The sequence below is a fragment of the Peromyscus maniculatus genome, chromosome 2 (genome assembly GCF_049852395.1).
Source record: "Peromyscus maniculatus bairdii isolate BWxNUB_F1_BW_parent chromosome 2, HU_Pman_BW_mat_3.1, whole genome shotgun sequence".
Taxonomy (NCBI): domain Eukaryota; kingdom Metazoa; phylum Chordata; class Mammalia; order Rodentia; family Cricetidae; genus Peromyscus; species Peromyscus maniculatus.
The window spans coordinates 66,270,520-66,282,927 of NC_134853.1; the positions used below are offsets into that span (position 1 = coordinate 66,270,520).

At 51.3% G+C, this 12,408-nt stretch overlaps 1 protein-coding gene and 1 non-coding gene across 8 annotated transcripts in view; both read right to left on the minus strand.

Moving 5' to 3' along the window:
* Positions 1 to 1,279: 1,279 nt before the first annotated feature.
* Positions 1,280 to 12,408, minus strand: part of Ubap2 (ubiquitin associated protein 2) — a 90,328-nt gene continuing 79,199 nt past the window's right edge. For all 7 annotated transcript variants that reach the window (XM_042270998.2, XM_006985945.4, XM_016004532.3 and 4 more), the window contains 13 exons: positions 10,691 to 10,730; positions 8,909 to 9,080; positions 8,136 to 8,205; positions 6,473 to 6,644; positions 6,266 to 6,357; positions 5,942 to 5,989; positions 3,727 to 3,805; positions 3,331 to 3,536; positions 2,930 to 3,029; positions 2,733 to 2,840; positions 2,542 to 2,609; positions 2,269 to 2,460; positions 1,280 to 2,181 (listed from right to left, as the gene is read on the minus strand). In XM_042270998.2, the coding sequence (XP_042126932.2) occupies positions 2,086 to 2,181; positions 2,269 to 2,460; positions 2,542 to 2,609; positions 2,733 to 2,840; positions 2,930 to 3,029; positions 3,331 to 3,536; positions 3,727 to 3,805; positions 5,942 to 5,989; positions 6,266 to 6,357; positions 6,473 to 6,644; positions 8,136 to 8,205; positions 8,909 to 9,080; positions 10,691 to 10,730 (1,443 nt within the window). In that variant the 3' untranslated portion in view covers positions 1,280 to 2,085. The remainder of the gene's footprint in view (positions 2,182 to 2,268; positions 2,461 to 2,541; positions 2,610 to 2,732; positions 2,841 to 2,929; positions 3,030 to 3,330; positions 3,537 to 3,726; positions 3,806 to 5,941; positions 5,990 to 6,265; positions 6,358 to 6,472; positions 6,645 to 8,135; positions 8,206 to 8,908; positions 9,081 to 10,690; positions 10,731 to 12,408) is intronic.
* LOC121827779 (small nucleolar RNA SNORD121A) lies at positions 9,662 to 9,740 on the minus strand. Its single transcript, XR_006070076.1, has one exon. It is a non-coding gene; the product is annotated as a small nucleolar RNA SNORD121A (small nucleolar RNA).

Genomic DNA, 12,408 nt, shown 5'->3' on the forward strand with positions numbered 1-12,408 from the left:
TGTAGTATCACGAGGCTGGTGTCGCTTCTCAAAGTCTCCCCACTTCTCTCATCATTCCAGAATTCTTAGCCACACTATCTCCTCCTGTAGTCTTCTTGGCCTCTCCTGGCCATCATTTGCTGGCTCCCTTATGTTTGATCCTGTCCACTGGAAGGGAAGTGCACAGCTCTCTGGGAAGAGTGCCCTCCCTCCCGCCCGCCCTGATCCACAAGGTTTACATTTACAACTAAAAAGATGCAGATGCAATTCAACTGAAACCAGCGGACACACCCGACTTTAATATTCGTTTTCTTAGCTAAAATTGTAGACGGATTTTCAGTTTAACTTATGAGAAGTTTATCCGATGCATTTTGTGTTGACTCCCCCTTAGTGATTTTGTCTTTTTCTGCCCATCTGTCTACTAATAAAAATGTGAAATAAAATATACCTGTATTGCTACTTCCCCATGGGTCATCACCCTTCCCCCCACGTTAAAAAAATACACCTCACTGTCACCCTGACAGGTCTCTGCTAAATAATAAAAACTTGGGCTCCACTAACTACCTTCAGTCAGTAACCTCAAGATTCTTCAAGTCAAGGCCTTTTTTAACTTGCCCAAAGGGTGTTGCCATCCTCCCTGGGCAAACATTTTGTGTTCATTGTCACAACAGAACGAAGCAAGAGAGCCAGTCAGGCAGCCCATGCTCAGTCCCTCATTCAGGACAGGGGGACAAGGACTGTCACGGAGACACAACATGAGCAGGCCAGGAGCCTAAGCTATGGTTGACAGCTAACAGGCTGACCACTACTCCTGGCTGTAATGATGTCTGTCACCGTGACCCCCAAATCCTCCAGACTTCAAAGATGGTCCCATTTAAGTAGAGATGGCCCACTTCAAACTCACTAATCCCCCTGACTGCCTAGGTCCTGGGCATGCCCCCACCCAGCCTACCTCAGGCGGTTCTCTTAGCCTAGGCTGAAATCGAGCTATGACACTTCAGGATACTGAAGTGGAAGCAGAGGACAGGCAGACAGCTCTGGGGCCTTGAACCCTGTCACGTGGCTTCCTTCCAGGTCAGTTAGGATTTGGACAGGACTACCCTCAAACTCCTGGCCTCTGGACCATATAAAGAGGGCCCTGGGTCCCAAGTCTTACTAAGATGGCCAGAAAAGGCACATTAGCTTTCTGAGTACAGCCTGCAGAAGAAGCGCAGGAGAGAGACAGCGATTCCAGTGGCCATCCCTGGGAGGTCCAGTGACTCCCAAAGCATCGTTAGACACAGTACGCAGAGACCCAGCATGCTCTCAGAACTTTATTAGGTGGAGTTTGGGTGAGAGAAAACCCTGAAACAGTTGCCTGCCTGGTTCAGGACAACTGGTACAGATAGAGGAGCCTTGGTTTGGAGACAGGCTTTCACTGAGATAGAAGCAGATCTTGGATTTCTTTACACGGGAGCTGACTGGCTGAACATCTCTGAGACCCAGTTGGGATTCTTTTTTAGATGGTTGGTCAAAGGCCAGCCCCTGGGGCAGCAGACGGGAAGAAGGCCTTGCTGTGCAGGCAGACGGGTGTGTGCTGGACAGGTCACCTCTGCTATTCCCAGATTTGTTGGAGGGGGCCATGACAAATGACAAGAGGAGCAGTTGCTCAAAAACAAGTATGAAGTCATTACAGGGGAGAGAAACATAATGGTTCCCAGGGAATGAGAAAGAAAAGTCGTGATTCTTCATTGGTACCTGACCCCAAGCCCTAACCACCAGGCCTTCATTGGCACAGGAGCAGCCGGCTGAGCTGGGAGCCAGAGCAAGGCCTGAAGGCAGAGGGGCGGGGGCGGGGCTTGCTTCCGTGGCTACAGTGAGGGTGTCCAGATGGGGAGAGCACACTTGTATGCTACCTGGTCGCCACACCCCAGCTCCTCCAGGCTTCTGTCACATTTACAAATACATACATAAATACATTACATACAACATGGGTCTGGGAGGCAGGCTTCCCACAGAGGCTCAGCTGACAGGGACGTCTCAGAATTCTAGGAAAGGGCACCGGGTCCCCAGAAATGTGCTCCGTGTGTGCTCTCCTGCCCCAGAGCCCACCCTTTTTCTCAGGGTCTAGTTTGTCCAGTACGGAGAGTTGCCATAGGTGGGTTTGGAGGCTTGAGACTTGGGCTGCAGGGAGCTGGGCTGGCTGCGCTGACCAGAGCCACTCTGAGGAGGAAGAGGAGAAAAGGCTATAAAGGCTGGCACGGAACCCCAGGCCCACGGCAAGGAGGCTGCCTCCATCACTGCGCTCACCGGGGTGTCCTGCGGGAGGTGGTGGTGCAGCAGCTGGGAGTGGGGCTGCTGGTGGGCCGGCATGATGTGCAGGAAGGGTGCAGGGGCGTAGCCGGGAGCTGCGCCAGGGGCCAGGGGCCCAGTGGAGCCCAGGGCAGAGGGCAGGCTGAAAGGTGGGGGTGTCCCCGCGTGGAATCCCTGCTTGTCAAAGGTCTGCAGGACAAAGGTGACCATGAGAAGGGCAGACTGAACTGCACCCCCCTCCACCTGCCCACCTCTGTCCACCCTCCTCACCTGGGTCTTGTTGTAGACAGAAGCAGTCATATCCGGGAGGCCAGTGGTGCCCGAAGACACTGATACTCCTACGAGCAAAAACAGTTGTTCCCCCGGCATCAGGCCGGTTCCAGAGACCCCGGGTAGCCCTGCCTCACAGTCAGACGGGACAGTCGTTCCAGGTTCTAGTCCTGGAGAGGGGCTGACGCTACCTTTGCCAGGCCCGGGTCCAGCCGACTTGTTGGGAGCCTGTGACGATCCCCCGTAGCCACCCTTGGTGTAGTCTCCTGCTGCTGTCCCCTGGGTCAGATCGTCATAACCTAGCATGGCAGGACACAAGAGGCATGTGTGGGCGAAGCAAGCCTGGCCGGTATACCCCGTGCCTCTCAGGACAGGGGCCCGCCTTTACCTGTGCTGTAAGTGTGCTGCCCATAGCCACTGGCCTGCTGAAACGGGGTAGGGGGAGTGCTGAGGGTCACACCATGCTGCTTCGCCGAGGTTGGCGGGACCTAGTGGGACAAGCAGGTGAGGTTGGAGTGTAAGAATAAGACAAAGAGGAGATCAGGCAGTCTGGGCCAGAGACCCCAGCAAAACCAAGTCACAACCAAGAGGACCAGGATTTTCCTAAGTGGAATCCATGATGGCAGCTGGGGAATGGAATCTGACCCTGAGCAATCCTCAAGAGCAGATGTAACTCAATGGGCCTTGAGGATGGCCACACTCCTACTACTGACAGATGCTGGAAAACATGCCCCGGGGTTCAAGCTTGGAGGAGCCCACAGCCCTGGGAAGAGGTGCAGAAATACTCACAAACATAGTGGGCCCATACTGGAAGGCACTGGGCACGCCTGTGTAGTAGGGGAGGCCGGTATAGCTGTAGCCAGGTGGCAGAGCAGGATTCAGAAAGGGCTGCTGTGCTGTGTGGTGGGTCTGAGATTGGCCCTGCTGTGCCTGAGCTGGTGTTGTTGGAGGAGCAGGGGATGCAGAGTCTCCTCGGCCAAACTTGGTGACGTCACCTAGAAGAACACCAAACCTTGTATCCAGGGAAAGGCCAGGCTGGCTGTTACAAACAGGAATAGGTCTAACTGCCAGCTCACACACTCAACCTTCAAGCACCCCAGCCCTTCTGCATCCACCTTCTGGCCTCCTATGATGAGCTACGGGCCAGCCCAACCCCTCCCACTCTTGCCCATTGAGCCAACTGACCTGAATATGGATTATTAGCTAAACTCCCGTCTCGGCTGGCAAGGGCTGTGGGTGCTGCAAAGGGAATTCCATAGTAATCCTAGAAAAGACCAAGGAGACTCCCTGAGCAAATGGTCTCACCCACCCTCAGAGAGCAGATCCAGCAGGCTCAACAAGCATGGGCACTCTGGGGGATGCCACACGCAGAGTGCCCGTGACAGGCAGCTGTCCCAGAGCACTGCAGGTGTGACAATACCCTCAAGTGTGCACAGCCCAGAACTCCTGCTTCAGCTGACAACACGTGGACAGACTGCAAACCCTAACGCCTGTCCGAGGTGATCTCACACGACTCTTTCCACCACATATGGAGACCTAGGAAATGCTAGGGACCAAACCAACTCTACTGGTCTTTACTGTGAGACTCTAAAGGAACCGCCACTGGAAAGGCAGAGGAGGAGAGGAGGAAAGCCTTACAGGGGACAGGGAGCAGTGCTAGGTGGGTACAGAAACCCAGGCCCAGGCCCTAACAGTCTAGTCTCTCCAATTCATTTAGCTCCAGCAACAATAGCTGCCCAGAGTCAAACTCAAGAACGTAGCTGCAAAGGCGAAGAAGGCTGTGCTCTCCGGATGAAGAAATCCTTCCCTGGCCGATGCCACGCAGGGTTCTGGGCTGCCCTAGTTCTGAGGTCCCAGCACACAAGAGCATCGCTACTGGGAACGGCACCCCATCCTTTCAGTGCAAGCCTGGGTGAGCTCAGCAGAATTCCCAAAGGCACAGGAAATGCTGGGGAGGACACCCAGAGGGGGGAGCCCTTTTCACACAAGAGGAGGAAATCCAAAGGCAGGAAGAGGTTTAGGCCCAAAAGGAAGCCTAAAATATGATCCCAGGAAAAACTGAAAGCTGTTTCCACTGTGGGCTCACTGGAGATGTCCTCTAAGACAGAACTTTTCAAAAGTCAAAGGAAGGGCTGGAGAGAGCTCAAAGGTCAAGAGAACTGGCCGCTCTGCCAGTAGCTCACATGGAGGTTCACAACGTAACCAGTTCCAGGGATCTGATGTCCTCTTCTGCCCTGGGGCACCAGGCACACACACCGTACATGCAGGCCAGACATGCACACACAGGACATCAAGGAAGGGGAAGGAGACCCAGGAAGAACCCCTAAGGCAGGATGTGAGTGTCGTCGCCTCAGGCTACTCTCGGATTCTACCCAGGAGCCCTCTCTGCCTCTGAAAAGGACTCCAGCAGGGGTGGAGGTGTGTGTGCCCGCAGCACCCTGGGTGGCCTGGACAGGCGGCATGGTGAAAGGGTGTGTGTGTGTGTGTGTGTGTGTGTGTGTGTGTGTGTGTCTGAGGAACATGAAAGGCCACATTCTATGCTTGTCACTGACTGATGCCCTAGAGAATACCAGGCTGAGACCAGCTATGCAGAGGACAATCCTGCTTCATGAGGGCCCATTCCGGGTTCCCCTGCTTATCACTGTGGCTTCGCCACAAGACCCCTTCCTTTATCCCTAGACCTGGAGTCAGAGCAGACGGCCCTGTCTGACAGTGAGGCCAACAGCACCAGGGCCAGCATTCTTGCAATTAGTAAGAAGTCAGCCAACTCCTGCCCGGCATTCCATACAGGTACAGGACAATCCTGCCATTGTGAGTGAAGACAGGATTCAATTTCTAGGTCCAACTCTCACGTGATGTTTGTTCATTTTTTCTGAGACAGGAGCTTAGCATGTAGCCTCCTAGGCTGCTCTTGAACTGAAACTCAGCCAAATGCTGGGATTACAGGAAAGTACCTCCATGTTCAGCTGTGCATAGTTTTGTTTTTGAATACAGGGTTTCTCTGTGTAACAGTCCTGGCTGCCTGGAACTCACTCTGTAGACCAGGCTGGCCTTGAAGTCAGAAATCTTCCTGCCTCTGCCTCCCTAGTGCTGGGATTAAAGGTGTGTGTGTGCTTCACCACAGAATGGAGCAGGAAAATAAGGGACTAGATTGGGTTCGGGGCATGCCTTACATGTGCTCTTGTCTAAAGTCTCAAATTTCCCCAGGATAAGCACTGTTCCCTTATCTGCCAAAAGAAATGCTCAAACCAAGCACAGCACCCCCAGACATAGCTTGTCAAAGGTGCTAGGGGGGAGTCCCATGGCTGAGGTCCCCCAGGCCACACACGGTGGCAGTCAAGCAAGGAAAGGAGGAGCCCTGAGTCTGCTGCCCAGGTCCACAAAGCCACTCTGTACTCACCATTGGCAGCCGTGACTGCAGCATCTGGAGCTCATCATAGCTGTAGATCTGCAGGAGAATCAGCGGATACGTTAGGGACCACACACCAAAGCCATCTCGGGGGCCAAAACAGACACACTCAAGAATGGGACCTGGGTCAGGTGCTATAGGAAAAGATCCTGTCTACGTAGAGTCTAGAAGGAGGAAGACACATCAGGTATTAGGTGGACAGAGACAAAGAGAGGAGAGCTGCCTCAGGTGGGCAGCTCTGGCCTAACTCACAACCCCTTACCAGGTCCTGCAAGGTACCAGTGCCTGCACCAACCAGTTCTACTGTATGCTCACCGGGTAAGCAGGAAGCAGTCCTCCAGGGCCCACGAGGTACTGATTGTGTAGCAGAGGAGGCACCCCTTGAGGCAGGTTTGGGGGCGCTTTGCCTACAAAGAGGAAAAATCACTCACTTCACCATGGAGTGGCTCAGCTGTTTGGGGGTGTAGGCAGAGGTCTGGAAGATCACTGTTGAGGGGCAGGCAAGGGGCTGGGAGCACAAACCTGAGGTCACCAAGGCTGTGGCCCTGGTACTGTTGCTGGGCACACTCACAGTGGTCCCACCCAGGCACAGGCTGCTTCCAGGCAAGACGACCCCCGAGGATGGGGCACTTGGGGCAGAGGTTGCTGCTGTTGAGAAGCTAGCTGATGATGGGGTGCTCTCCACACTGGCATGCTGGCAAAACAAAAGCCGAGACGTGTGATCTCACAGCAAGGAAGATGGAGCTGGCACAGCCAGGACTCTCCCGGGCAGTGGGCAACACCAGCACTCGGTGACTCCAGAGCGGGGCGTCCTCTGTCTTAGGGCAGTGTAGCCTCTACCTATAGGGCCAGATTCGGCACCAGGACTCAAAGTGCACACCAAGACTACTAAAACTGGGCTGGAGGCTGGTCATGATGGCACACATCATTATTCCCAGCACCTCAGAGACAGAGGCAGGTGGATCTCTGGGAGTTCCAGGCCAGCCTGGTCTACATAGTGAGTTCCAGACCAGTTTGAGACTGTCTCAAACATAAACCCCAGTGGTTAAGAGCACAGACAGCTCTTCTAGAGGGCGAGTGTCTCTGCTTCTGCCCCAGTACCACAAAAATAGCAAAGCAGAGGTGTAACTAGCTCCATGGAAAGGACACTTTGCTCTCCAAGACAAGATACTGAGAATCCGCTTTTGGAGACAGAGAAGAGATGTATCTGAATACACTTACAACAAACACAAACTACTTATAGGGTACTGGAGAGACGGCTCAGTGGTCAAGAATAAGTATGTACAGCTCTTGCAGAGTTTTGTTCCAAGGCCCCGTATCAGAAGGCTCACGACCAACTGTTATGCCAACTTCAGGGGAACCAGTCCTGTTTCTAGACTCTATGGGTACCTGCGGCCACACACAGACACAGACAGACAGACGCACACAGACAAGTAACAGGAGTGGAGCTACAGAGACGGTTCAGTGATTAAAAGCACTGGCTACTCTTACAGAGGACCTAGATTTGGTCCCTAGCACACACCTGGTGTCTCAATCATCTGTAGCTGTAAATGCAGGGAATTTAATACCCTCTTCCTGACCTCTGTGGGTAACAGGCATGCATACACACACACACACACACACACACACACACACACACACACACACACACACACACACACACACACACACACACACCGTGCACATATACAAATGTGAGCAAACACTTAAGGGCATTCCCTAGCTGACCCCTCCACTTTGAAACTCTCCTGGCCTAGATTTCTTGATCTTCTGAAAATAATCACTCCTCAAACTGTTTGTCTCTAAGCTGTCATCAACAGGACACCTAATAACTAACACTAGTGAAGTCCCAATGACATTCATACACAATGGAATGCAACTTAATAATCTTGGAGGCCAAGAGGCAGAACAATAAGAGTTACCTGCAGACAGAAATTAGAAACAAACCTATTCTTCAATCAAGAAGAACATAAATAAATAAAGTGTAAAATTTTAAGAAAAATCGAAAGAAACAAAACTGTCCCTGCAAGTCCCTGAAGGCAAGCAAAGCCCTGACACCTCGAGAAAAAGCCCAGGAGTCCAAGGCAATGAACTCTGAGGCCCTGGGTCACCTGAGATCTGATGACCCACTCTGCCCAAGACTCACGGCCGTCAGGGGGACTGTGCAGCAGGGCTGGGTACTTACAGTGTGTGGCGTGCTTGCAGGACGTGCTGTGTGTGCAGAGGGCAAGCTGTTCTGGTGGCTGGAGAGGGAGCTAGAAAATAAAACACAAGCAAGACCTACCTGGTTTGACAGGCTATAATCAAGGTCAATCCTCTCCCTGAGGATGCCTGGCTGGGCATCACACTTCATGCCCTTAGAATCCTGTGGCAAAGTCCTCCTGGTGGTCAAAAATGACCTACAGGGCCAAACACCGTGACATCTGATACATCCTGGCTTCAATAAATCATCACCCTTTTTGGCTATAAAAAGAGTAAAAGCAGGACTGCTAACTAGAGAGCTCAGAAGACTGAGTCATATGAGGTTCCATGTGTGGCCCACACCTAAGAGTCCAGCTTAAATTCCAATCAAATCCAGAGTTCGAATCAACCACATTCGCTCTGAACTAAATGGATCAAAGACCTCTACCCAGAAGGTATGGGTAACAAGCCAATTCCTTTTCCCGTAACCTCTTCCAATAATTTATCTCTGGAATCAGGACAAAGGTAAGTCAGTCACACATCCTTCTCAGTCCACATTACAGTGGCGTGGGTCGGGAACTAGAGCCAGGCGAGGCAGCCAGAATCTGCATACATATGGCTCCACTGCTCCTCAGCAGGGTTGGGACTCCGCCAGCAGGAACACTAGAAGCACTTAGTGAGGTTGGATGTGACCAAAGCCCAAGCCAGTGGACTACTACCGAAGCCTGCCCCCACGATGTCCCCATCCCGTCCCTTCTCTTGCTGTCCCCCACATACCTGCTAAGTTGAGAAAGGGGGCTGCTGGACAGGTCCCCAGACTGCTGGGACGAGGAGGGCAGACGAGCAGTGCCCGAGGTGGTGCTGGGAAGAGAGCCCACAGACGGGAGGCCTGGGGCGTCTGTCGTCGTCGTCGTCGTCGTCGTCTTTGGAGCCGGCAGGGATGAAGCAGCTGCAAGAAACACACCTCTTCAGCCCCAGAAGCAACCCTCAGTACTGGAGACATAGTCCCTATCTGCTCACGCTCAGATACGATACACCACACGTTACATTTCCTAGGATAGCACCTCAGCACGTCACCAGACAGCTGCATTTCTTGCAGACAGGACTACATAACCAGATGGGAAGGAAGGGTTTGAACAAAGAACCGAAAATGACCCACTCATAAATCGTCTTGATATGGACAGATTAACCCCACTTTCACCAACTGGACACAAGCCCCCAGGAAAGATGGGCCAGAACTGATGGGTACGTAGTGAGACAACAATTTCCCTTCAGAAGCATGGCCGAGAGAGTGGAGAGCAGATAGGCCAGAGCTCCTCAGGGCGCTTCCACCCACTGGAAAGCAGTGAAGGCCTGGGCTGCCAGAGTGCACTGCACCTCAGGGGAAAAGTGGCAGGGAAGGGCTGTCCTCTCTCCAGCAGGAAGAATTCACACCAACGTCTACTCGCAAAGGCACAGCGGGAACTTCCTTGGGGTGTGTTTCAGAAATCAACCACAGAGCAGAGACGACATGGGCACAACTGATGACCTTCGGGAAAGACTCAGCTTGACTGTCATCCACACATCTAAGTCAGATATGTGCTTGGAAACACATCATCGTCTTTCCCCTCATACAGAACTCCCTGGGAGGAAGCACTCCGCGCTAACAAGGGGAGTTGAAAGCAGGCAGGGGACAGGCTGACCTGCAGTTCGGTCAACTCCGTTTCTTTCGGAGACAGTCTCATGTAGCACAGGCCAACCATGAACTTCTAAGTAAGCAAGGATGACTCTGAACTCCGGATCCTTCTGCTACCAGCTCCTGAATGCTGGAATCACACTGTATGCCACTAGACCCATGAACTTTTGATTCTCACACCTTCAAGTGCCACCATTACAGGCTTCTGCCAGTACACTGGGTCGGATGTGCTCCTGGAGATTGAACTCCGAGCTACATATAGGCTAGGTAGGCACTCTACTGACTGAACTAATATTAAATATTTTAATGTTGGTGGGTGCTAGTTTAATTGGTAGGAAATAAAGGGGAGGGTCGGGGTAGGGTAGGTTTGAGGTGATTTGACACTCCTGAGTCTCTTAGTGTCTGATTCTGAAGATGAAGCATCCAAGAAGCATCTCACCCCAGATTAAGAGGCCAAAGTCACCCCTACAACCCATGCTGACTTTACAAAAGTCTCAAGAAGGGAGTCTGACATGCACACTGGGGTTCCCAGATACTTGACATTTTATTAACTGGGAAGTCTGAGGTCAGCCCGGGATACACAGTGAATCAAACACCCTCTCAAAAGAAATAGTTTTGGGGTGTGGTAGTAATACATCTTTAATCCTGGCATAGAGGAGGCAGAGGCAAGCAAAGCTCTCGAGTCGAGGCCAGCATGGTTTACACAGCAAGCCCCAGGTCAGCCAGAGCGATGAGTGAGACCATCTCAAAAGTAAACAAGTGGATTCCAAGGACAAGGTCAAGTACAGATTTTGGAGAATTAACCGCTGATCAATTGGTGGTTTTCAAATTATGTTAGCCAAACTTTCTCTGTTTTCCACCAGTTGTAATGAGAACATACTTACCGTCTACTGTGTGCTGACTTCGGCCACCACCATGTCCGTTCTACAAAGGACAGGGAGAGAGTTAACACACAGACATGTCCAGACCATCACCAGACTGACTCACAATTGGGACTGCAACAACCGTATGTACAGTTAACAAAGCAGCAATTGGCTTTTCAAAGATGTCCTCCTGTATCTGTGTCTGTCTCTGTGAATGCATGTCCCTCAGGCACCAGAAGATCTAGGGGCTGTGACAGGCTTGAGGAGAGAGCAAGAGCGGGAAGGGCTCTTTTTAACACTGAGCAACGTCTGCGCTCCTCATCTCGTTCACAACACAGCTAACTCTCATAGATCGCAAGAAGTGGGCATTTCAAAAACCAGACTCAGAACTTAGGGAAGCAACAAGGCTAAAAGCACTCCTAAAACAACTATCAAGTTGTTGAATTAATAAAGATGAAGTCCCATTATAACTAAATCGTGATACTTTCCGTTTCTCATGCAAATTCTGTAATGCAAAAGTAAAATTTTCTCAATTTAGAAAAAGTAAAACTCTTTTCTAAAGACAGAGTAACTTCCACACCAGGAAGATTTCTAAGGAAAGATGAGCTATGACCTAAGACACGGCTTTTGTGAAGGCGCTGACTGGCCTGAACAGCGACTGTGGTGGGACTGACTGAGACACTAAAAGGACCCCTGCCTCACGGGCTGGGGAGGCAGCCACAGTGCAGCCAGCAGCGGAGCCCCGGGGGCTCAGACACCGCCTCCTTCCTCTCTATCTGCCTACCACCAACTGACAAGACTTAGACATTGTCTGCCCTGCTGCTTTTCTCTCCAACTCTTAACAAAATGGTCCTTCACATTATCTGAATGGTGATATCAAATATTCATCGATCAAGCTATCCTTAGAAGCAATAGATTAGTAAACAAAAACCCCAGCGCCCCAAAACAATACAAGCAAGTTTCATTACTGTTGATTATTATTATTATTATTTTTTTTTTTTTTTTTTTGGTTTTTCGAGACAGGGTTTCTCTGTGTAGTTTTGCGCCTTTCCTGGAGCTCACTTGATAGTCCAGGCTGGCCTCGAACTCACAGCGATCCGCCTGGCTCTGCCTCCCGAGTGCTGGGATTAAAGGCGTGCGCCACCACCGCCCGGCTGATAAATATTATTAGAGTTAGATTTAAGACCTTATTGCTATGGCTCCACATGTTATCATCAACTGTCTTACTTGGCTGTGGACCTTGTATACAATAATTCAGACTAGCCAGGCAAGAAGAACCCACTGGTTAATAATGATAAGCCTGTAATGGGGATAACTAATGCTTTTCTGACGGGACTTAATGACTGTTACACGGAAACAGTTCACATCTGGTACCACAGGCTGGGGAGTAAAGTACTATTACTGTTTTGATAAACAAAAAGTCCTTTCCCCCAAGCTACTACAATGGGCCAGCAAGAGGGGTTGAGGATTTAATTCAGTGGCAGAGCACCTGCCCAGCAAGCTCAAGGCCCTAGGTTTGGTCCTCAGCTCCAAGAAAAAAAGATGGCTCCATGAGCAAAGGCACCAGCTGCCAAGCCTGATGCCCTGAGTTACATCTCCGGGACACAAGTTAAAGAGAAACCAACTCCTGCAAGTTGTTCTCTTGACTTCCACATATATATTTCCCATGGACTATATTTTTTTCCTCTCCTTTTTTGAGACATGATTTCTCTGTTCAACCTTCGCTGTCCTGGAACTTG